General features: G+C 43.1%; 1 protein-coding gene across 3 annotated transcripts in view; it reads left to right on the top strand.

Moving 5' to 3' along the window:
- Positions 1–21,402, top strand: part of LOC147904622 (uncharacterized) — a 54,032-nt gene extending 32,630 nt beyond the window's left edge. For 2 of the 3 annotated variants that reach the window (XM_087387643.1, XM_087387627.1), the window contains 4 exons: positions 16,976–18,873; positions 19,358–19,450; positions 19,655–19,810; positions 19,936–20,699. In XM_087387643.1, the coding sequence (XP_087243769.1) occupies positions 16,976–18,873; positions 19,358–19,450; positions 19,655–19,810; positions 19,936–20,070 (2,282 nt within the window). In that variant the 3' untranslated portion in view covers positions 20,071–20,699. Of the gene's footprint in view, positions 1–16,975; positions 18,874–19,357; positions 19,451–19,654; positions 19,811–19,935; positions 20,700–20,847 lie in introns of those variants that run through there. The other variant, XM_087387634.1, reaches the window with a different exon arrangement.
- The last annotated feature ends 1,657 nt before the right edge of the window (positions 21,403–23,059 follow it).

The raw sequence follows: 23,059 nt of genomic DNA, 5'->3' as shown, positions 1-23,059 counted from the left end.
AGTTCGGATTCCAGAACGTTTCCTCCGCTGCCCTCAGTGAGTATATGAGAGGGAGGGAGGGGGACGAGAGAGAGAGAGAGAGAGAGAGAGAGAGAGAGAGAGAGAGTTGAGTGAAGGGGACTCATGGAGAGAAAGAAAGAAAAAGAAAGAGAGACAGAGACGGAGTTGGGAGAGGCACCGCAAAAGGGAGGCAGGGAGAGGGAGCAGAGAGAGGCACTGCAGAAGGGAGGCAGTGTGATGCAGAGATGATAGGTTAATAGTGATTATTAATGATTGAAGGGGCCGATCCAGAGACTAACTAATGATTGTAATTTTGCAAAGCCAGTATGTCAGTATGCAAAGGGGCTGATTTAGCCTAGTTCATCTCCGTATTGTTTACAAGTGTTGCTAGTCCAGAAGAGGAATGGGTCATGGCGAATGTGCATAGACTATCGCGCATTGAAGAAGATAACCATCAAGAATCGATTCCCCATTGCAAGAATTGATGATATCTTGGATCGGTTGGAGGGATCATCCATTTTCAGCCATGTAGATCTGAAGTGTGGGTATCACGAGATACACATTTGACTTGAGGATGTCTAAGACAGCCTTTGGGCTGTATGAGTTCTTGGTCATGCCATTTGGACTCACGAATGCTCTTGCCACCTTTAACTGAATGATGGTTATAATCTTTCGGGAGTACAAATCTTTTGTGGGCCCTTTCTTTGATGATATGATAGTGTACTCAAAGGATGATGCAGAGCATAGAAAGCATTTGGCACTAGTGTTTGTAGAACTCAGGAAGCATAGCCTGGTTATGAATGCAAAGAAAAGTGACTTCTTTATACTTGAGATCCACTTTTTGGGACACATCGTGTCCAAGGATGGAGTACGTTGGATCCTATTGAGATAGAAGCAATCTTCAGTTGGTCACAGCTGAGAAACTTGCATGATGTACGCAGCTTTTAGGTTTATGGTCGTACTATAGACGGTTCATACGTCATTTTGCTGAGATTGCTTTATCCCTTTATGCATTGTAGAAGAAGGGAGTGTCCTTTACATGGGCTGAAAAAGAATGTCTTTTACATGGGCTTTATCCCTTTCTGCATTGTAGAAGAAGGGAGTGTCTTTTACATGGGCTGAAAAAGAAATTGCAGCATTTGCAATGCTGAAAGAAAAGCTTACTTCGGATCCAGTGTTGATCTTGTTAGATCTCTGAAAAGCTTTTGCTGACCATTGTGAAGCATGTGGGAAGATCGGCATTGGTGCAGTTCTCATGCAAGATGGTGCCTATGAGAGTAGAATTTTACAAAAAGCTTAAAGAAACTTCCAGATTTATGATAAAGAGTTGTTGGCTGTGGTTCAAGCTCTTTCTACATGGAAACATTACTTGCTTGGAGCTGATTTCACTGTGTAGACAGATCACCAGTCCTTGTGATATTTCCTCACTGACTCTAAGTTGTATGAGAAGCATATGCGTTGGGCCAATTTCTCATCCATGTTTTACTTTCAGATAGTGATGTTGAGGGCAAAAAGAATGTTGTGGCTGATGCATTATCAAGGAAAACCCAGGTTTTACTAGTATCCATTGCATATTATCATTTGAGTTGGATGCAATGAAGGATCAATATGCATAGGATGAAAATTTTGCAAGGATCTATGATCAGCTGTCTAATGGTTAGTGTCCTGAGCATTATACTCTAGGAGATGGCATTCTTATGCTGCATGATCGCCTTTGTGTCTCAAAGCAGTTGAGACCTAAGGTTTTGAGAGAGAGTCATGCTCCACCGTATGCAGGGATAGAGGCATTGATGCCATGGTGAAGGCACTAAAGCATTTCTTCTATTGGGGAGCTTTGAGATGAGATTAGAGGCTTTGGTTAGGACATGCATTATCTGTCAGAAGATCAAGTTTGACCGACAGAAGGCACCTAGCTAGTCCGGATAGTTTATGGGAGAGCATTGCTATGGATTTTATTTTTGATCTTCCTAGGACGCCTACAAGGAATGATGGCCTATAGACTGTGATATGCAAGTTCAGTAAGCAGGCTCTTTTCATTCCGGCAAGGAAGAAGATAATCGCGGATCATATGGCCAGATTGTTCATGCTAAGCATCTTCAAGTATCATGGCATGGCCCAGTCTATGATTAGTGATAGAGATGTACGTATGACGAGTTTGTCTTGGAGAGGTCTTTTTGAGAATATGGGCACTATGAGGAGCTGTGGAGGGCCTCCAATCTCTATAGTAACGAAAGAAGGGGAGGCTCCTCTCTCGGTGCCTTTCGTCAATCCACTCCCACTCTCCTGGGTCCCATTTCATGAACTTTATGGGATCACCTCCATAAAGCCATAGTCTCCAAGATCCCAAGGAAATGAGAAGAGGATCATGATCCAGGTACTAATGAAAGTTGGAACTAATCTCTGCATAGCCTACAATATTGACTGGCTAAATGCTCTCTCTAGCTAGATGTTATTTGAAAATCTGGACAGCCTGCCTCTCAAAAGTACATTAAAAACTAGGGCATCCTCATGTGCATCTTGAACTGCAATAACTTGAAGTGGAATGCCCGCACTAGAGAAAATGCAGCGATCCAAGTGGAGCAAGTAATCTACCTCCATCCAATAGGCTTGGAAACTTTTTGAAAGATTTCTGGCATCCAGAGGGGAGGTAGGTCCCCTCTCCCAACTAGACCATAGGCTTGGAAACTTTTTGAAAGATTTCCGGCACCCAGAGGGGAGGTAGGTCCCCTCTCCCAACTAGACCATGGCATGTAATGAGAGGCACCAAATGGTCTACCATGCTCATCCAAAATGTTGCCATATGGAGGAGAGCGATGGAGACTGGTGATGGGGATGGTGATGGCTTGTCACGTCTTTTTCTAGAGCCTCCTCTATGACTTGAGTACGGAGCTACAGAGCTCCCTCAGGCCCCTTTTGACTAGCACCTTAGTGATCGTACTGATGACGAGAGCTTTTTTGCTCTTGGCGGACAGAAAGTGACCTTTCCTGCTCTTGGTGGGTAAAAGTGTTGTTTAGCTCATATTCAAGATTTTCCTCAGCTAGCATTCAGAAATGGCCTCACCATGTTAGGTATCCGCGAGAGAAGAGGAGGGAGTGTGCGTGCATCTTACGCAGCGGCTATGTAGATGTGTAGAGGCAGGTTTTTCTCTCTTCCTGCGTGAAAGAACGCTACTCCCAGGAGTGTGGGGGGAACGCGTCAAGGTCAGAACCTTCAGGCTCAAGGCCCAGGAAATGATGAAGACGGAGGTCAAGGAGGAAGTTGAAGAGCTCCAAGGAGAACCCCATGCAGTGGTGGTCAAGGAGGTGGTGGAGCAGGTGGAGGTCAAGAAGGAGGTGGAGCAGGTGTTGGATGAGTACCCTTGTAGGATGCAAAGGGAACTTAAGCACGAAGTGGGCCTGTCGACGACGATATCAAAGGAGGAAGACTTGCAGAGACGTCTCTAGGAGATTGTGGAACTTCAGAAGGAGGCTAGAAGAAGTCTCTTGAAGCTCAGATCAAAGATGCACACGCACAGGTCGTCTCTGTTGGAAAGACGACGGGAGGAGGAGGAAAGAATATAGAGGGAGCACAGAGTGTTCCAGGAGAGAGCAACAGTCCTCCTTCAGGTATGCATGTCACTGTGACCATCGATGATAATCTTCTGTGTGACTTAATAGAGTGGCTTAGTACACATGCTCTTATTGGTTACCTCCCTGGTGCCAGACCTCCTCTGGCAGTCATAGAGAGTTGGGTTAGGACAAATTGGGTGAGGAAAGGACTCATTGTTACCATTGTGAGATTCTTGAGAAAAGGATTCTCTGTCTTTCTTTTGAGAGACCTGGTATGGCTGCTTGTGCAGTGGCCTTGGAGAGGTTGTAGATGTGGAGAAATAGAAATTCATAAATCCTGGAGGTAATCCTCAGATTTGCATTAAGATGGACATAGCAGAAGAATTGCCAAGCACTCTTGTAATGCTCAATAGAAATGGTGGTGTTTTTAGAGAGCAACAACTCCTTTACAAGAATCTCCCAAATCCTTGTTTCTTTGTGGGTTGGCTAGTCATACTGTTAAAAATTGCCTTTAGAAGAGCGCCAAGCCTAAATCCAATGCTGCCCCTTCCCCTACGAATCTTGGAGTCCGAGAAAAGTGGAAACCTAAGCCTCCTAGCACCTCAAAAAAGGCTAGTCCTCAAGTGGGAACTTCCTCCAGTCCTAAATCCACTGTGGATAAAGGAAAGGAGAAGATGCCTCCTCCTATTCTCTCAAAAATGTCTTTGAGGCTCTTGTTGACAGAGAAACTGAAGAGTGGATTAAGGAAAATCGTAGTGTCTACATGGAAATTCAGGTTGAAGCAGGCTGGTCTAACGACTTTGAGGATGATATCAATAGAGAGGATGTCATGACTTCTGCAAGATTAAGTGAGGAAAATTCTGATGATGAGCAGGATGTCGTGAATGTAGGGAAAAAGGACATTTCAGTTCAAGGGAAAGCTTTCACCCTTGTTCAGAATAAGAGAAGAATGTCTCAAGCTAAGGGTTCCTCACCTCAGTTGAATAGCCCAAACCCCAGGGCTAAAAAGGAGCTAAGAAAGAATGGTAAATAAAAAGATAGCTTTTCTTTCTTTGAATGTTAGAGGTCTTACAGACCCTGGTAGAGGAGATGAATTGGCTCATTGGTTCAGAGCTAATAATCTTTCCCCTACTTTTCTTGCTTTGCAAGAAGTCAAAGTTTCTGGTCCAACTTTGGAAAGCAGACAAAAGAAGGGATTGCTTTTTCACTTAGCATGAGGAAGGTAAGGGAGGAACTGCTGTAGGTGTTCTCTCTCATTACAACAATAATATCCCAAGTGGTGTTCTTGATGCACAAAATAGATGGATTTTGCTCAAATGTACAACTAAAGAGCAAGACTTCAACTTAATCTCTATTTATGCACCAAACAGTATTCAGGACACAAAGGATACATGGGAGTTTTTGCTTATTGCAGAGGGCAATTGTTTTGCCCTAGGAGATTGTAATATGGTGGAGGACTGTGCTGACAGATGGCTTGGAAAAGGGACTGTTATTAGAGGAGGTGAGCTTACAGCTTGGGAAGAGGTCAAAGAGTCTTTTATGCCTTATGGATTCTGGAGTGAAGGGCACTTTCACTTGGTGCAACAGTCTAGCAGGCATGAATAGAAGAGAGGCTAGATTAGATAGAATATATATATTCTTTCTCACAAGACTTGATTTGTCAAGTTAGTTTTATAAAAAATCAGATTTTCTCTTCCCTCTTCCTCTTTGATCACAAACCTGTACTTCTTACCTCTGACTTTGGACTAGGACAAAAGTCCTCTTCCTGGTTCAAAGCTGAACCTGTACTTCTTACCTGTGACTTTGGACTAGGACAAAAGTCCTCTTCCTGGTTCAAAGCTGACCCCAAGCTTTTTGAGTTAAAAAGTGTGTAGGAGAGTGTAAAGAGTATCTGCTGGCAGAGTGCTTTTTTAAGGCTAGAACTGCTTTTGATGCCTGGCTAACAGCAGTTGAGCAAACTCGAGATGTTAAAAAGGCTAGAAAGGACATGACAAAAATCAGAGCTAAAAGGATGGACTTTATTTAAGACAAGAGAAGCAGCTTAGAAGAGCTAGCCAGGCAGGGACACCTTCAGGCTCAGGCATACCTTGTTATAAAAAGAAAGGAGTTGAGACAAGAACAAATTATTCTCAATGATTCAAAAGTGTACTTCAGGGACTGGTGGACCGGTAAGGTAGACAGACCTACCAGAGAATTCTTCAAACTTATAAGAAGGAAAAGGTCAAATGAAGAAGTACCTTTGCTTAGAAAAGCAGATAACACTCTAGTATCTTCTTCAGAAGAGAACGTAGAGCTTATTCAAATGCATTTCAAGAATATGCTATTCTCCTCAACAATTCCTGATAATGAGGCCAACAGAGCTAGAGAGATATGCAAACTTGCTAGAGAGATGACTATTCACAACTTTGACAATGTCTACCAAGACAAGTCCCTAACCTTGGAGGAGCTCAAGGAGGCAATTAAAGTTATGGTAGATGGCAAAACTCCTAGGGAAGATGGGCTCCCCATTGAATTTTATAAAATGTTTTGGGACATTGTTGGACCTTACCTGCTGCTTCTTTGGCAAGAGAGTGTCAGGGATGAGGCTCTTCCTCCTCATGTCAATGGTGGTGTCATTAAATTGATACCTAAGGAGGGATCTAAAGAGGAGTTAAGGAACTAGAGACTTCTCACTATGCTTAATTGCGGTTACAAGATATTTGCCAAAGCTCTTGCTGTGCGAATTAAAAAAAGAATGGATACTTGAATCCTTCAAGAGTAGAAAGGTTTTATCAAAGGTAGACACCTTTTAGAAGCCATAATCAATATCTGGGAGGGTTGTGAATATGCAAGGGGGACTCAGCAGGATATTTGTTTCCTTAAAGTTGATTTTGATAAGGCATATGACAGATTGGAATGGGGCTTATTATTCAAACCCTCATAGACATGGGCCTTGGTCCTATGTATATCTCTTACATTAAGCTGCTGCTCACTAATGCTTCAGCTAAGATTTGTGTGAATGGAGCTATGACTCAACCTTTTACCCTTAACAGATCCATTAGATAGGGTTGCCCTACCCCGTAGTACCTCTACTATTTGCAATAGCTGCTGATTCTTTGGGTTGGCTTCTTCAGAGTCATAGAAATGCAGGGGATTTGAAGGGCATGGAGCTACCTTCTCGGAAGCAACTGATATGTCAACAGTTTGCTGATGACACCAACCTTACTCCTAGAAACAATGAGCAGGATATTAAAAAGGTTATGGACTATTTAGACACTTTTTGCAAGGCCTCTGGATCCAAGATCAACCACACTAAGGTTGGGTATGCCACTCTCAGAGGAGAAGAACAAGAAGTGCTGAAGGAGCTAGGATGCCATAGAATCAAGCAAGGTACTATTTTCAGGTTACTTGGGATACCTATAGGTTTTGACATTTCAATGAAACAGGGATGGGACTGGTTCATGGACATATTCCCAAAAAAGGTTGAGAAATGGAGAGGGTACACATTCCCAAAAAAGGTTGAGAAATGGAGAGGGTTTCAGGCTAACTTAGCTGGCAGAAGACTTGTCCTAAACCAATGCATTCATCCCATTGCAATCTTTTACCTCACTTGTTGGTCTCCCTCTAAGGCAAGACTTGACATATTCATAAGAATATGTAGATCTTTCCTCTGTGGTGGGAGTAAGAAAGCTGAGGTCAGCCCTTTTGTTTACCTTACACCCAAGGGAACCCTTGCTAGCATGAGAACCTAGCCATAGATTTATCCTTGACCACCATGAGATGGCATGAGAAACTATGAGACTAGATGTATCCTTGACATAGCTTGAGGCATTTCCTTGAGGGGGGGTTTGTTGGGATATCTCAAGGTGAATGCCTCAGGCACACCTTGGTTTCTATTTGTGAGTGCTAGAGGCACAGTTAGGTGCCCACAAGCACAATTAGGTGGTGGAGAGCCACATAGGATGATTGAGAGAATCTAGGAGCAGATTGAGGAGATGATTGTGGAGCTCTGAAGTCATCAGTGATGTCAGTGAGCATGTATGAGGTGCCTACTTAAGGACCTCACTCTTCTTCATTCCTGCTTTGACTGATGAAAGCGTCTTAATGGCTTGTCACATATTCAAGAAAGGACTTCAGTGTTGGGGACAACTGTGGAACAGAGAAGATTACAGGTGGAAGACTTGGACTGAGATAAGGAGGGAATTTGCTCTCAACAACCAACAACAAGACCTGATCATGGCTAGACTCCAGCTGTGGGAGGGAGACATACAGTATAAGGAAGGAAGCTTCTGGTTTAAAGTAGGGAGTTCAGCTGGGTGGGGAGCTCTCCTTTTTTTCCTATCCCTACCCTTCTGGGGATATAGATGATCTTTTTAGTGTTCTGAATGCTAGATGGAACCTTCATGACACTAAACTCAAATGGAAGGCCAGATTCAGTAGCATTTTGCTGAAGAGTGTCCTTGACAAAATGTTTGCTCTAATGTGGTTGATATGTACAAAGCTGTTTGGACCAATGCCAGAGGATTAGGATTGGTGAGGGTAATGGGAAATGCTTGAGATGCCCTGGCTTCAATGAGGACATTTTCCATCTTTTTGTTGCTAGAAGAGTTTGGAAAAGTAAGATAGAAACAAGTGAATGAGTCAATTGGAAAGCTATTCTCTTGGGAGATGCTGCAAAAACAAAGCAAGAAACTTGGCCACTAATTAGAGCCCATGCCCTTTGGTACATGTGGATGTCCAGGAATAACTTCCAATTTAATCAACTTGATTTTTATGTTGACATTTGCTTTCTTTCTTGGTGGGGCAAGAAAAAAGGAGAATTGAAGGGCTGATAGCCAAATACAAAGAGGACTTTATATAGATCAACAATGACTTGGATGCCCACATGCTTAGCTGCCCTGTTGCCAGACATAACCAAGCTCACTTTGATTTTGCTGGTACCAACTTGGATGCTTCTAGGATCCTCCCTAAAAAAAAAGACATGCACTCTAGCCCCTCTTCTAGGGATGAAGACCTTGCTACTCGTGAGGTCACAACTTCAGGTGACACTTCTGATGGTGACTTTGATGACACTTTTGATGTGGCTGATCTTGTTGTTCATGGTTCTATACTAAAGGTTTTACAAGAATATACACCTTTTTTTGCATAGTAGCTAGTCCCTGCTATGCATGATGGAGTTTATGGTTTTCAACCTTGTGAGTGACTATCATGAGATTGAAACTGCACTATGTTGTGTTTTTAGAGGATGAGTTTGGGAATGTTCCTGGATTCATCTAGGTATATGCTTATGCCGTATTAGTGGACATGCAAATTTCACCTTGTGAAGTTTTCGTCCAAGTTGCGGCCTGCTGGTATTGTGATAATTCTTTCTATCTTAAATGGTGCATTGCCCTACAGCTAGATTTAGATTTAGATGCTCGTTGGGGAGAGACTAAAATGAAAATGTTTATATACTTCACAAGCAGTTGTAGCTTGATTGAAGAGATTTTGGACTACCTTTTGATTAGCCTTCTCCTTAGTGCTAGCCTTCGTCATGGCTGAGTCTGCCCTTCACCTCCGGAGTGCTGATAGAAACTCAGTACGAAGACTTTGTATAAATGGATGCTCAAGTATGTGTGGGTGTGTGGATTTGTATGTGTGAGAGCATATTTTTATACTATGGTCTACTCCCACTGTTGGGCGCTGATGACGTCAGTGGGGATGTCATAGTAGCTAGTCCCTGCTATGCATGATGGAGTTTATGGTTTTCAACCTTGTGAGTGACTATCATGAGATTGAAACTGCACTATGTTGTGTTTTTAGAGGATGAGTTTGGGAATGTTCGTGGATTCATCTAGGTATATACCTTTTTTTGCATAAGACACTTGATGTTAATATGAAGTGACACATTCTCTGTGCTCAAAAAAGAAGAAGCTGTCATTGCCTATCAATCTCTTCGTGAGAGGCAGGGGAACCCTTTCTGAAGAGTACTCCTGAAGTTGGCGCATCCTTTCAAGATAGCTGCCATGAGAGTAGAGGAAGGAGATCTGAGATGGATTGAAGTGAAAATCCATCTGATACTATCCATCTAGTCTCCTCTCGATGACGGTGTGCATGACTGTATGCTGCGAATGAAAAAGTCCTTCCCCGGCTCCTGTCCAGGCATAAGTCCCCTCAGAACAAGGTCCTATACTTTAAATCTAGATCAATTATATTGAGACCCCCTTCCGAAGTGGGGAGAATGAGAGTCTTCGAAGTAAGTTTGGCTGTAACATCATCTGCGCCATCAAGTCCACTCCATCAAAAAAATCCTTATCGGTCTCTTAAGCTGAGTGATGCAATCCCTTGAATGGCACCATCAAGAACTCACAAACCATGCTGTGGCCAAAAGGACCTGGTTCGACACAACTACTTTGGAGGCAAGGTCAAGCTTTGCAGAGCCCCAAAAAAGGGCTTTCTCCTTATACTCTCCAATACCGGAGCAAACTGTTGTGTCGGAGAGATGACCAAGCCAACCTGGCATCCTAAGTATCCGACAGGAACACTTCTCTCGATCCAAGTGAAGCCTATGTTACTTACCCAAACCGAAGTGTCCTCATCACTGATCCAAAAGCCATTGGATTTATGCCAATTGATATGTGCCCCTGCAGCAGTGCAAAATAAATCCAATGTTGTCCTAAAAGAACTGAGCGTCTGTGGCGTGGTATCCAAGGAAGCAACAATGTCATATGCTAGCTTGCTATCCAAAAGCTCCACAAAGGAAGTCTCAGCCCAAAAATATCAGCTTGAGACTTAATACAGATACTCATAGCTTCAGCCACAAATAAAAAAAGAAAGGGAGCAAGGGGAGATCCCTGGTGGACTGATCTGGAGATCTCAAAACTGTCTCCCCTTACACCACCAATAAGCACCTGGCTGTGGGCTGATCTGTATAAAGAGTAAACCCCTATGATCCATGCATCTATAGAACCAAAACGAAGAAGAGTGCCCTCCTGAACGCCCCAATCTACTCTGTCATAAGCTTTCTCAAAGCTCGAGAGTAGAATGGCCAACCTCTGGCCACTGAACATGACCCACTGTGAAGCCTCCCAGAATGAGAAGGTATTATCAAAGATGCTTCTTCCATGCACAAAACCAGGCTGCATGTCATGAATAAGATAAGAAAGTAAGGGCTGCAATCGCAGGCTTATTGCTTTGCCTAGGATTTCGTAACACGTGCCCAAGAGTATCATAGGCCTTTACTGGGACACTAAATTTGTGCAGCCTCCGTAAGCAAGGCATCTCTCTGTGAGATCCTCCTCTGCATAAAAGGCATTTGGAATCGTAATGCTAGTAGAATGTTCCCTCAAGTGAGACTTAGAGATCATGAGTACTACCGGAAAGTGGTATGAAGTAGAAACACTAGTGGCAATACATACTGTCCCACCTCTGTCGAGAGCTCAATCATCAACATAGAATCTATCAATCCGTGCATGTATAGGCACCCGTTGTCTCCTGTTCGACCACGAGAATAGGAGAGATCGAGTTTGAGTGTGAAAGGCTCATCATTCCAAGCATCTCTGCCAGTGAAACGAAATAAGAAGGCATCCGAGTCTGTTCTCTGCAGAGCCACCCTCTCTACTCCCTTTTTTATTAGAAGACAACTTAACCATGTTGAAGTCACCTCCAATGACCCATGAATCTGCAGTGGGTGCCCAGGAGAGGAACTCCTTCCACATAAGGACACGATTCCCTCTATTGTTGGGGATGTATAGGTTCAGAAAGCCAACCTTATGTCTCCCAATCAAGAGAATAATCCACTGAGCTCTAGAGGGAATAATCACTTCGTGTCCAACGATCAAGGAAATCCCACAAGAATAGAAAAATCATTCTCTTTTTTTTGGCTTTCTATCCATGGTGGGATTGCAATGAACCTATGGAGATCCAAGTTTGGAGCTGATCCTACTGGGGGTTGTCAGGATTTTCAGTTTTTTTGCATATTCCCTCTTCTTCATGACTTGGGGCTCAGTTGCTTGGCTTTCCCTTTCGGGGCCTTAGGTCTTCTTTGAGAGGCATTGGACGATGTTCCTACCTCACCTTTCAGGGCTGTACATACCTTGGTGGACTCTTCTTGGGAGATATTCGCGAGTATATCAGCATGGCATATATGGAGAGCTAGGTGCATAGAGGCATCGGAGGGATCCCAGGTTCACCCCTCTCACTCTATGACCAGTATATGGACAGACTCTATACATACAATAATGGCCATCTGGATGGGCATGTAGGGGTCCTCTTGAGCAGCTTTTGCTAGAAGAGCTGCTTTTCTCGGGGAATGGAGGGACTCCTATTTCTTCTTTGAGTCGTACACAGGGTTGAGATGGCATTTTCAGCCTCAACCTTGGTTACTTTATATTTTTGAGGAGTTTTTTCTCATGCATGCCATGATGTATTACCGCTTTGAGCTTGCTCTGGCGGGTTTTATTCATACTTAATGGAAGTCTATTTTTGCAAAAAAATAAGAAGAAGAATATGGGCACTACTTCGAAGTTCTCATCTTCCTTTCCTCCACAGACAAAAGTGCAGTCAGAAGAGGCTAACTCCACTATGCTAAAATGCTATGGGTCACAGCATAAGACACAATTGGAATAGTATTTGCCTTTGGTGGAGTTCGCTTATAACAACACTGTTCATACTTCCATGGATAAGGCTCCATTTGGGATTGTGGAAGGAGGGAAGAAAGTCCCATCCATTTTGCTTACAAATATATGATTTTTGAGGCCGATAAGTATGTGGAGAACATGCATGTAGCATATCAGAAAGTCAAGCAAGCTCTCCAAAAGACTTAGGCAACGCAAAAGAAAGCAGCTGATCGTCACTGCCGTGCTTGTGGGTGAAACAGTGTGGAGATGAGTGAACATGCATGTGCAGAGAAACACAAGTATAGAGGATAGAACTGCACTTATCACCCGTTCCTTACATGATACTGCTACAAGCTTTTCTCGCATACCACTAGATACACCCACCCGTCATCCATTGGATTAGTCCCTTGCAATATTTGGTCCAATGATGAGTAAGGCCTTGCGCTGTCAGCTCAATTTGAGAGCATGCATCATCTTTTGAGTGCAATAAAGAATACACGAGAATATCGTAGCCTCGTACGTCGAAAGAAGAGAGACTTTATCCCTCAGAATGAGGAAGAACTATTGAACATTTGGTTTAGTAACAACTCCAAGGATTTTTGGCAAAAGTTTCTCGAGTCGAGTTCCACACCTCCTATCACTGACCTGATCATTGGGCATATGCACACTTTGACATTCCTCACCAACCCTTACCACACCTTCCACATCTACCGTGCCCTACTTCATGTGCACTACTCCTAGTGATGATATCAAACATGCTGCCCTCAAGCTACATAATGGCCTATCCAAAGCTCATGAAGGGCTTTGTACGCATGCACACTCTATGACATTACTCACCAGCCCTAACCACACCTTCCACATCTACCACGCCGCACTTCATGTGCACTCTTCCTACCGGTGATATCAAACATTCTACCCTCAAGCTACAAATGGCCTATCCAAAGCTCAGGAATGGCTTTGTATAGAGTATATTTCACATGGTATTAGTACACTAGCACAAATCTTAGCAAAGCTATTCAATGAAGCAGTTTGCATTGGTTTTTCTCTCTACTAGACCCTCAACACTATTATTCCAATTCATAAGGCAAGGGATCCCATGAGTTTGGAAAACTATAGGACCATCATGCTTGGACATGTCATGCCGAAGATCTACGCAGCAGCACTTGGCACTCATGTTACTCCAGAGACAGAGTGTGTGGGACTTAGAGCGATGGGGCAGGCAAGCTTCTGAGCAGATAATGCTACACTGGACCACATCTTCACATCGAGGGATGTCATTGAGGAGGAGGCCCGATACGGAAGCATAGGGCTATAGTTGCTTTGTGGATTTCCGCAAAGCCTCCGATACTACTCTTTGGCACAATCAGAGGGCTTATTGTTGCTTTTTAGATCCCTACTTGATCTTGGGCACAATCAGGACATTATCTAGGCAGTCCAGGCACTATATGAGCAAGTATCAGGTAGAGTCAAGATTTTGATAGGGTGGACAGAGGAGATCATGAGCACGATCGGAGTCAAATAAGGTCGTCCACCTTGTTTCACCTATACATCGACGAGCTCGAGTCCTTCATCACGACTCTAGGAGACGCAGGTTCTTCATTAGCTGGCTCGTTGATTTCGATTCTTCTAAACGTAGACAATATGGTCCTACTCTCCTTCTCAGCTTAGGGTCTTCAGGGACATTTGGATGCGCTTTAGTCTCTCTATGATACATATGATTTGAATTGATGGGGCTTTGGTAGAGATTGTTGCATCCTACACATACTTGGGTGTCCTCTTTTTAGGTCCGTTCTTCACGATGCGACCAGCCATGCGGGCCGTTTGAGATGGGGACATGCCGCCTAGCCAGACTCTAGCGCCAATGCTTCCACTTACATTTTCAAGATTCCAGAACCGAGTCTTTTCTTTTGGACTCAGTTGTCCACAAAGGATGTACTACTGTCCCTTTTGACTAACTTATTGGAGACAAATTGGTCCCGCATAGAGAGATTCCAGGTTCTGCTTCTCGCTCGGATGATTCGAAGCAAGCCATCGGTCTTGCATTAGATCATACTTACAGAATTTGGGACCATCCCTATACAACTTGATGCAGTCTTACATGTGGTCCACAGGGTCAGGGACTTTGGTACACCATGATAGCTGGATGAGGTAGACTACCATGGCTAGCCCTGACTCCATCTATGGCATTGGAAGCAGAGGGATACAAGAGGAGCTTGTATGCACGGACACACAAATGGTTCGCAGACACTTCCTCTCTTGCTTCCTTTCAAGGTGGTAGGTCCCTCCTTTATTCTTTGGGTTTGAGTGTGATTCTTGAAATTTGGTTCATAGCTTTTGATTATCCTCCTACCATGAAGGCTTCCATTCAAGGTGGTAGGTCCCTCCTTTATTCTTTGGGTTTGAGTGTGATTCTTGAATTTTGGTTCATAGATTTTGATTATCCTCCTACCATTAAGTTGGCAAACTGAGGCTTCATAGCCTCCTACACATTGTGGCTAAAAATTTTTTGATGCCTTCAGATGTGGAGTAGTCTATTAGAGAGCATGAGTTACTAATGACAAACATGGTTATTGTGGGCACATTGCATTGCTTTTGCATGAGATCTATGATATGTCTCCTGTCCACTTTGAGGCGTTGGGCAAAGTTACCTTTGATTTCAATTAATGCTTGCAAGCATTGCAGCTCCTCTCTTCTTGTTTTTTTTTTTTTCCGTATTAACATTTATGCTTCAGTCACCTTGGATCTTTTGAGCTCTGACTCATCTCGTTCTGGGCCATCTGCCCAACATTTCTGACCGATCTAGACCATGTCGTTGAGCACATCCCAAAGAAGGTATTGAGATGGGTGAATCCGTGACCACCTCAGGATGATGGTTAGCTCAGAGTATCCAGTCTTCCTCCTAGAGATGATCTAGATTATGGGCCTTCCAAATAAGTGTACTATTTGTAGCGCTTGGGACACCTTGCTAGTCTGCCCATGCCAGCATCACTTAGAGAATCCTTAGGACTAAATTATTTTGTAGGTGTTGCCCCTCCTTGTCATCAAGTCCCTTGTCAACGTTAGTAAGAGCATCCTCAAGGTTACACTTAGCTGCCAGAGCTTATCCTCCTCATTGCGTCTGTTCTTGTCAAAGAGCTCCTGTGTCTCCTCCTCTAGAATTATCCCCCTCCTCCTGCACAATGACGCTCTTCCACTACATCTATCATGTGTTCACATCCTAGGGCTCTGACACAGATGATCCGCCTCTTCTTTATTCTCCTTCTCAAGGGCTATGTCATTGTGAGAATGAGAAGCGAAAACCTAGGAAAAACGTGTTCAATCTGTTGGTGTCTTCATTTGGTGTCAGTCTGCTGTTTTTAAGTGCGCTAGAGTAGTGTCCCCTCCCTTCTCTCACTCCATTGTCTCCTTTCCGTTTTACAATTTCATAAATGATATCTAGGAAAAACGTGAGGCATTCAAACCAGGAGACTATTCCATGGTAGGAAAGTCAAAGAATTTTTTTTCATAAAAAACTTACTATTTTGAGAAAACTAATAAATTTGGGATGCTTAACATTGTCCATATTGTAGCAATAAACAGGTACTCACCAAATTGAGTCGAAATCTTCTTAAAATTAAATGAAGCAACAAAGACCCTGAACAAGTAGATCTTAAGTCCAGGAATACGGAGGGCCAGTTAGATTTGAAGTGCAACTTACAGTTCCAACGTATGAGACCTTGAAGAAAGCTGGAAAATCCTAGAAGCAGCAAATGACACGTGACATAATTAGCACATGGCATGAATGACACATGGCATAATGCCATGAGTGACATGACATAGGATACCACATGGCAAGAGACACATGGCATAGGACCCACAACTTTGAGACACGTGGCATTACCATCATCTGACACATGGCATTACTCTCCAACTGACAAGTGGCAGGGCCATCCTTCGCATATGGCATTCACTTGTCATGGCAAAGACCGATCCTCTTCCAGCCCACTGAAAATAAGGGGAATCTCCTTCAACCTACCAAAGTGGAATTTTGAAAGCTTTGCAAAGCCACAGCTTAGCAAAACTGAGTCCACCTACTATTTGGATGCCATCCTAGCCCCTACATCGCACTACTTCTGGAGGTAGAAATCGGTCAACGGGCTATAGAAGGAGGAAGACCCCTTGCATGCGGTTGCAGCTCATTTTCTATGAGATGCCCTCCTGCCCTGAAGTTCCTTTGCATTGAGATGCCTCCTCTCCTCTAGCTTGGAGCCTTGTCTGCCCTCGATATACACTGCTTGGTGCTGCTACTGCTATCTTCCTTCTTTCCTTCTTGGAGCAGCAATCAACCACGTTTTTGGGAAACAACAGTCCTTCAATCTGCAGTCACAGCCATTACTCAGTTAGCAGCCATAAATCCACTCAGTTTACAGCCAGTCATTGCTCAGCTTGCAGCCATACATTGGTTGCTGGTACTCCAAAGGCCTTACTGATAACTGAAGGGTGATTGCTATACTGTGGTCCTCCAAAAAGTGGATGTTGTACTTAATGACTGGGTGAAGTAATATTGCAACTGTATTGGTGTTTGTATTTTGTTTTTTTCAAACGCATTTCACTTTCCCCATTTTCTGTTCTCTCAGCAAGCTTGGTCAGAGAATAACTGGATTTTTTTCCTTCTCTCCCATCTCCTCTGTCTCTTTTCTTTTTCTTCTCTCCCCTCTTCTCTTTCTACTTGCAATTGTGATTATAATGGCTCTACTCCTAACTTTTTTATGATGCAATATTCAATATCCTGGGCTTGTTGGTGGAGGATAATGCATATCTTCAGTCTAAAATCTTTACTCTTCTAACAGATTGGCAAGGTTATGTATCAGGTTCTGGAGAATTTGAATTCCAAGCAAGTGGCAGCCAGAGTTCCTGTCCTGGCAGTATGCTGAATAGGGGTGCTCCAAAGAAAATTCGCCTTGATGAAGGAGAAATTCGGACTGGGACAAGTGATTCGTGGAGAAGGCCATACATTGGGGAGGCCTCTCGTGTGGCCGTGATGCAAGATATTCAAAGTTCAAAACGACAAAATTGTGGATTCTTGGTGCAGGGCCAGTGGAATGCTATGGACGTGACTTCTCGCGGAAGCCAGGACCAGATAGGATCTGGGTCTAATAGAATGAAACTAGAGCTCGAAGGAATCCCCCCAAGGACCAGAGATACAAACCTTGGGTTTACAGGACCAGGAAGTAGCAGCTCTTTCAGTTTCCTACCGAATTGGGCAACTGGAAATGCTGGTGTTGAAATTCCCAGACATGATGGTGTCCCGGTGGGAGACAGGGTGGGCACTTGGAATTCAAGTTCAGCATTAAGGTGTGCTAAACCTGCAGACATGGGTCCAATGACAACTTATAGGAATGCAGCTGGCCCACAGTCTCCTGTTGATGATATGGGTGAATGGAAAAGATTTTCTGAGGCATCTTTTCTCAGGATCAATGGTAGTCAGGGACATTTTGCTTTGAAAGGAAGAAGTGTCTCAGACACATCAAGGTGTACATATCCAGATTCCGAAACAGGAATAGCACGCTTTTCACTCAGTGACTTAGCTGGCGATTCCGTGCATAACCATGTTGCTTTACATGCTCATACAAGCAATATGGGGAGGAGCCCTTGTAAAAGGAAGAGATTGATGGCTGGCATTTCATCTTTACCTTTCAGAGGTTGCAATCTCGGTGGAAGATGGGAGAGTAATCTTTCTGGAACCATTGAACGAATTGAACCAAGCAGGTCTGAGATGGGGAACGCAATGTGGGCTAATGCTGATATTCTCCATTCTGCAACTTCTACTCCTATGGTCCCCGAGCCTCACCACCTCAGGGATGGTGAGATGGTCTTGCATTCTCTAAGGAGTAGTCCAACACTGAAAGCACCATACGGGAGCTCCAATAGGTGTATGCGTGGAAGGCCTTTGTTAATGCAACAAGAACAGAATCAGTTGCAGTTACAGCCATTGCGTTTTTGGGACAGCAGAAGATCAACAGCTACTATGCCACCTCCCATGTTGATGCCTAGAATGCTGGGAAATGAACAGGGTGTGGAATTTGCAGCAAATATTAACAGCACCCCTGATGTAACCTTCGCGCTGCACCAGTGCACTAACTCTTCAAATCCTGTCAGTTGGAGTGTACATAACTATTCAGGAACCAGCATAAATCACTCAAATTTTGTTGGATCAGCTAGAGAATTCACCTCTGGCATTTTTGAGGGAAATCAAATGATGAATTCTTCACATGAGGCTTCAAGCTGGCATGGAATTAGAACCATTGAAAGCCGACTGCCAAACCAGTTCGCCATTGATCCTGCTGGCAGAGCCACATCTGCCAGAGTAAATAGAGCTCTCAATAACAGAGGGTCTCTTTCACATGTCTCACATGTAGGGGCTAACTCTTTTTTCCATCCAGGCTCGGTTGTTTCACGCTCTTCTGCACATCTTTCCACTGTGCTATTAAACAGGTCCATTACTTTACCTTCTCAAGGAAGACTGCTCCCTCCTACAGCATCTGCTGCCCCAATTAATGTGATACCAGGACTTTCTATAAATAGCCATGCCTCATCCTCATCCATGCATGGGGTATTCCCTTTAGCAACGCCCATGCCCTCATGGTTTCAAGGTGCAGAAGATGAGGGTGGTCTGGCATCAACAATGCAAAGTCTTCTTCACATGCCTTCTCGGAGAGTACAAATCCTTCCAGCAGCGAGAGGAAATCGTCATCGTTCCATAGCCGAAGTAGGTACACTTGTGTCTGTTGCTTTCAAAATGTGCAGTCTTAGAACATATAAATAATTTATTAAACATGTGAGGCTCTATGCCTTAATAGATTTCCATAGGTTGTCCTTCTTCTACTATATGCAATCGATGAAAGAAAATTGAGTGTACGACAAAAATGCCAGAAGCCAATATGGCACAAATACATCACACGGCCACAGAGCTCTGTTTCTTTTACATTGTGTTATATAGGTGATTCATTTTTATGTGTTGATATCTCAGCTTTCTGGATCTTTGAATCTCCATATATATCCTGCCTATCTGCAGCCGTTTCTTTTACATTGTGTCATGTAGGTGATTCATTTTTATGTGTTGATATCTCAGATTTCTGGATCTTTGAATCTGCATATATAATAATATATATCCTGCCTATATTTTCAGACATAAACTGAGCTTCAAAGCTTTTTCATTGTGGTGGATGAGCATGTGAACCTGGGCTGTGCAGGAGCTGTTAGATCAGTCAATTGTGTACAATGGGGTTGATATCACCGATCAGCACAGTGATATGCGGCTTGATGTCGACAACATGTCCTATGAGGTTTGGCATCGAATCTATTATCTTTGCGTAATTAAATGTAAGCAACAACTGTCATTTTTGGAAAAGCCAGTCTCAAGGCACATAAATTTGAAAACGTATTGTAGCTTGTGTATATAATTGGTGTTGCCATATCCCTTTTACGTAAAGTGCATAGTGAAAGTCTGTAGATTGACTGACGGCTGAAACTGAATTTACTGTTTTCAGGAGCTTCTCGCTTTAGAAGAACGAATAGGTAATGTGAATACAGGGCTCTCTGAGGATGACACAACTAATTGCCTGAAAATGAGCAAGTATTCCTCTTCAGACGTTTCAATAGGTTCAGACTCTCAAGAAAGTGAAGTCAAATGCAGTATCTGCCAGGTGAGACAACTATGTCCAATTGCTATTACAGTGTGAAAGTTCTGGTGCCTTAAATAGTAGAAATGTGAATGCCGTACAAAAGATACTCCTTTCCTTCCACATGATGGAAGATGTGGCATGTGCAGATGGAATATGTGGAAGAAGATGAACTAGGTAAACTCGACTGTGGGCATAGTCACCACACTGCTTGCATTAAGCAGTGGCTGGTTGTGAAGAATCAGTGCCCTATTTGCAAGGCTGCAGCTTATTCAGAGACCTAAGTTTTTGGCGATTGAGTAAGCTTGCCTGTTCTGCATATAATTTCCACCAATCTGACATTATGTACATAATTTTATTCTTATTGATTGCTTGCTTTATTAGGCAGCAGAGGACTGGGTATGCCATGTAAATTTGACCTCGAATTTATTGCTCTCTTTTTTTATATGTAAATCCTGCTAGTTTAAGAAAAGGCTTGAGTGTTGGTGAAGAAGGCGTTTGCAAGTAATGATGCTTGGGTTTTGAGAATCTAGAGGGCAGCGCGTGCAACCTTTGAGTGAGACTCAAAGTCTCTGTTGCTGGTAAGCATGCCATGACAAACATCAGGCTCACCACAAAAGTATTAGGCTCAATCTTATTTAGCTTGTTTCATCAAGTATTACGAGGTGTCATTTCTTTTCGCCACTGCAGTCCCTGTAAACTTCTAAGTTCAAGCCACTAAGACAAGCGCTTGAATTCTTGCAAACTCAGTGGAATGAATGCCATTAATCTATCATGGACTTACCATGCTTGTTTTTATAACAGCTTAGCAGCTGTGTTCTCTTTGGTGTCTTCCTGTATGTGTAGAATTGCTGGGTACCTCGAACCCATGTTTCTCAGGGTATTCATAAGGAGTTGCTGATATTTTTTTTAAAAACAGCCCATCTTGAAGAGAAGTATGGTCATGAAGTGTGGCCATGAATTGCTAGTTTTTTGAAGGGATTCTTTTTTGGGGGATTGTATAGGACCAGTTGAAATTTTGAATTGACTGGGTTTGAAGTGAGATGTGTTTAGTTTTGCAGTGGGAGTTGAGGAGAATCACTGAGTTGAGGAGAATCAGGAAAGGCGTTGCCTCATCTCTGAAATGAAGAGGTTTGAAGTGAGATGTGTTCAGTTTTGCAGTGGGGAATCATTGAGTTGAGGAGAATCAGTGAAGGCCTTGCCTTGTCTCTGAAATGAAGAGGTGCTCAATGCCAGGTCTTGCTAGAGCATTATTGCCTTGTGGTGAATGTGTAAATCTGACCACGCCTTAGGCTCTCAGCCTAGCATTGCTTGTTATCCTTTGCTCTATGACGCCGCAACCAGATTCAGAGTGTGCACATTGTTCACTGCTCATCTGGCTACCGTCTAAAGGATAAAGCTGTTCAGTGCTGCTCTTGCAACTTCCCCCCTAGGTTGTGAATCTGATAAAATTGATTATCACATGAGCTAAATGGACTTCTGGAGATTCCAGTGTCTTCTATAGTTGGCAACATGATGGCGGTAGTAATGGGCTTGAATTTTGCTATGGTTGTAGTAATGGGCCATGATGAAATTTAACTTATTTCGATCCTGTCGTCAGGTAGGAAGGTATCCTGATGAGCTCTTGACAGAATTGCTATTCAAAAAGCAATCTGTGAGACAGATTGTAGATCTTTAACTGTTGCTGTCAGCAGCCAAAAGATACATTTAAGGTGTGATTGGATGCTAACAAAAATCCTCAAGCGGTTCCTATTGCCTTGAAGTCAGATGGCACGAGGTCTGTGTTCTTTCAATGACTTGTGTAAGATGCCTTTAACCCTACCTCAGTTCTTAAGGACTGCAATTTGGCAAGAAGCTTTCTTTATTTCGTTGCTATGATACTGCATCTTTTGGAAAATGTGTGATTGATGGGTATCATATTCGTGTGATATGGATCCCACTTTCAATTAGTTAACAGATAGGCTTAGTGAGCTATTGATTCTAGTCCAGAGCCTTCTAGGCAGGAAACGTGACACAGATCATGCATATCAGACTTAAATTCCTGTGCAGTGAGTGCAAGCAAACTATGGCTATATGTTGAAACTGATTTCCTGATCTTTGAAAAAATCTAGACTGACTTATTGAGCTCCCATGCTTTTTAGATTATTGCTTTTATCAAGGAATAAACATCAACAAGGATTGGAGACATTATTTTTGTAACAAATTGAGTCACATTATGCCATTCTGTGTGTAAAGCACTAAAGTGAGACCATACCATGTCTGGACTAGTTAGGTTCACATGGCAGTGTAGTGTGCTCATATCAAGGAATAAACATCGGCAAGGAGAAATATTAGACACCCCATTTTCAGTGTGTGGGTAAACTTGAGTCAATTATGCAATTCCAAGTTTTCTATAGAGAGCAAGGAAGCGAGAGACTCTTTCAAAACGGAGTGAGAGCTTCAGCATGGAAAGGTGGTATACTCAATATTAGCAGCCGGTCTTGATATTGTAAAACAGGAGTGGCATTGTGATTATGATATGGTTTTAATAAAAATCAATTAGGCTTCAATTATTATTACAGATCGTAAAATCAAATCAATATAAAGTACATGAAAGAGACCAAAGTTTCATTATAGATGCGTGCGAAAGCCTTGAATCTAATGAAAAACTAAGCAAATTTACAACGGCTCTTGTAATGAAAAGAGAGCAAGGACGAGAGGGGTGGAAAAAAGAAAGAGAAATAAAATGCTATATTTAATGTCACTAGAAGACAAAAGAATTCTATGGACAAGGGCTTGTCTAACTACTTTCAAACATGAAACTATACATCCTTTCATTCATGAGAAGTGATCAATGAGCGAGCAAGAGAGAGAGAGAGAGAGAGAGAGAGAGAGAGAGAGAGAGAAGAGGAAGCTGTGGTATGGCATCATTGTGATGGACCTTTGAATGTTGGTAAAGGAGTCGAGCTCATGCAAGATCCCGATGATGTACGAGTCAGGTGGCATAAAGTCCAGGACAGAGTAATGGCGACGGTTGGTGTGTGCGGTCCGTTGTGGTCTCCTGGCTATGGTCCTACTAGGACAAGTGCCATAGTCACACTCGCAGACCTTGCATCGAGTTTGGTGAGCATGGAGGTAGATCCTCAAAAAAGATCTGTTGGCCAGTGCTCTAGGCCTCGGTTGCACCATCTCCTTGGGGCTTGCTAGACCGTGCTATCTGGCTAGGAAAACTCAGTGATCATGTTCTAAGTGGAATTTGATGTAAACTTAGATCATATTTATCTGTCTTGAGGA

Source organism: Dipteris shenzhenensis, chromosome 2 (genome assembly GCF_047967505.1).
Source record: "Dipteris shenzhenensis isolate YYH24624 ecotype China chromosome 2, Dip_SZ_1.0, whole genome shotgun sequence".
Classification (NCBI taxonomy): Eukaryota; Viridiplantae; Streptophyta; class Polypodiopsida; order Gleicheniales; family Dipteridaceae; genus Dipteris; species Dipteris shenzhenensis.
The sequence above is the reverse complement of the archived record's forward strand: the minus strand, read 5'-3'. Positions and strand labels throughout refer to the sequence as shown.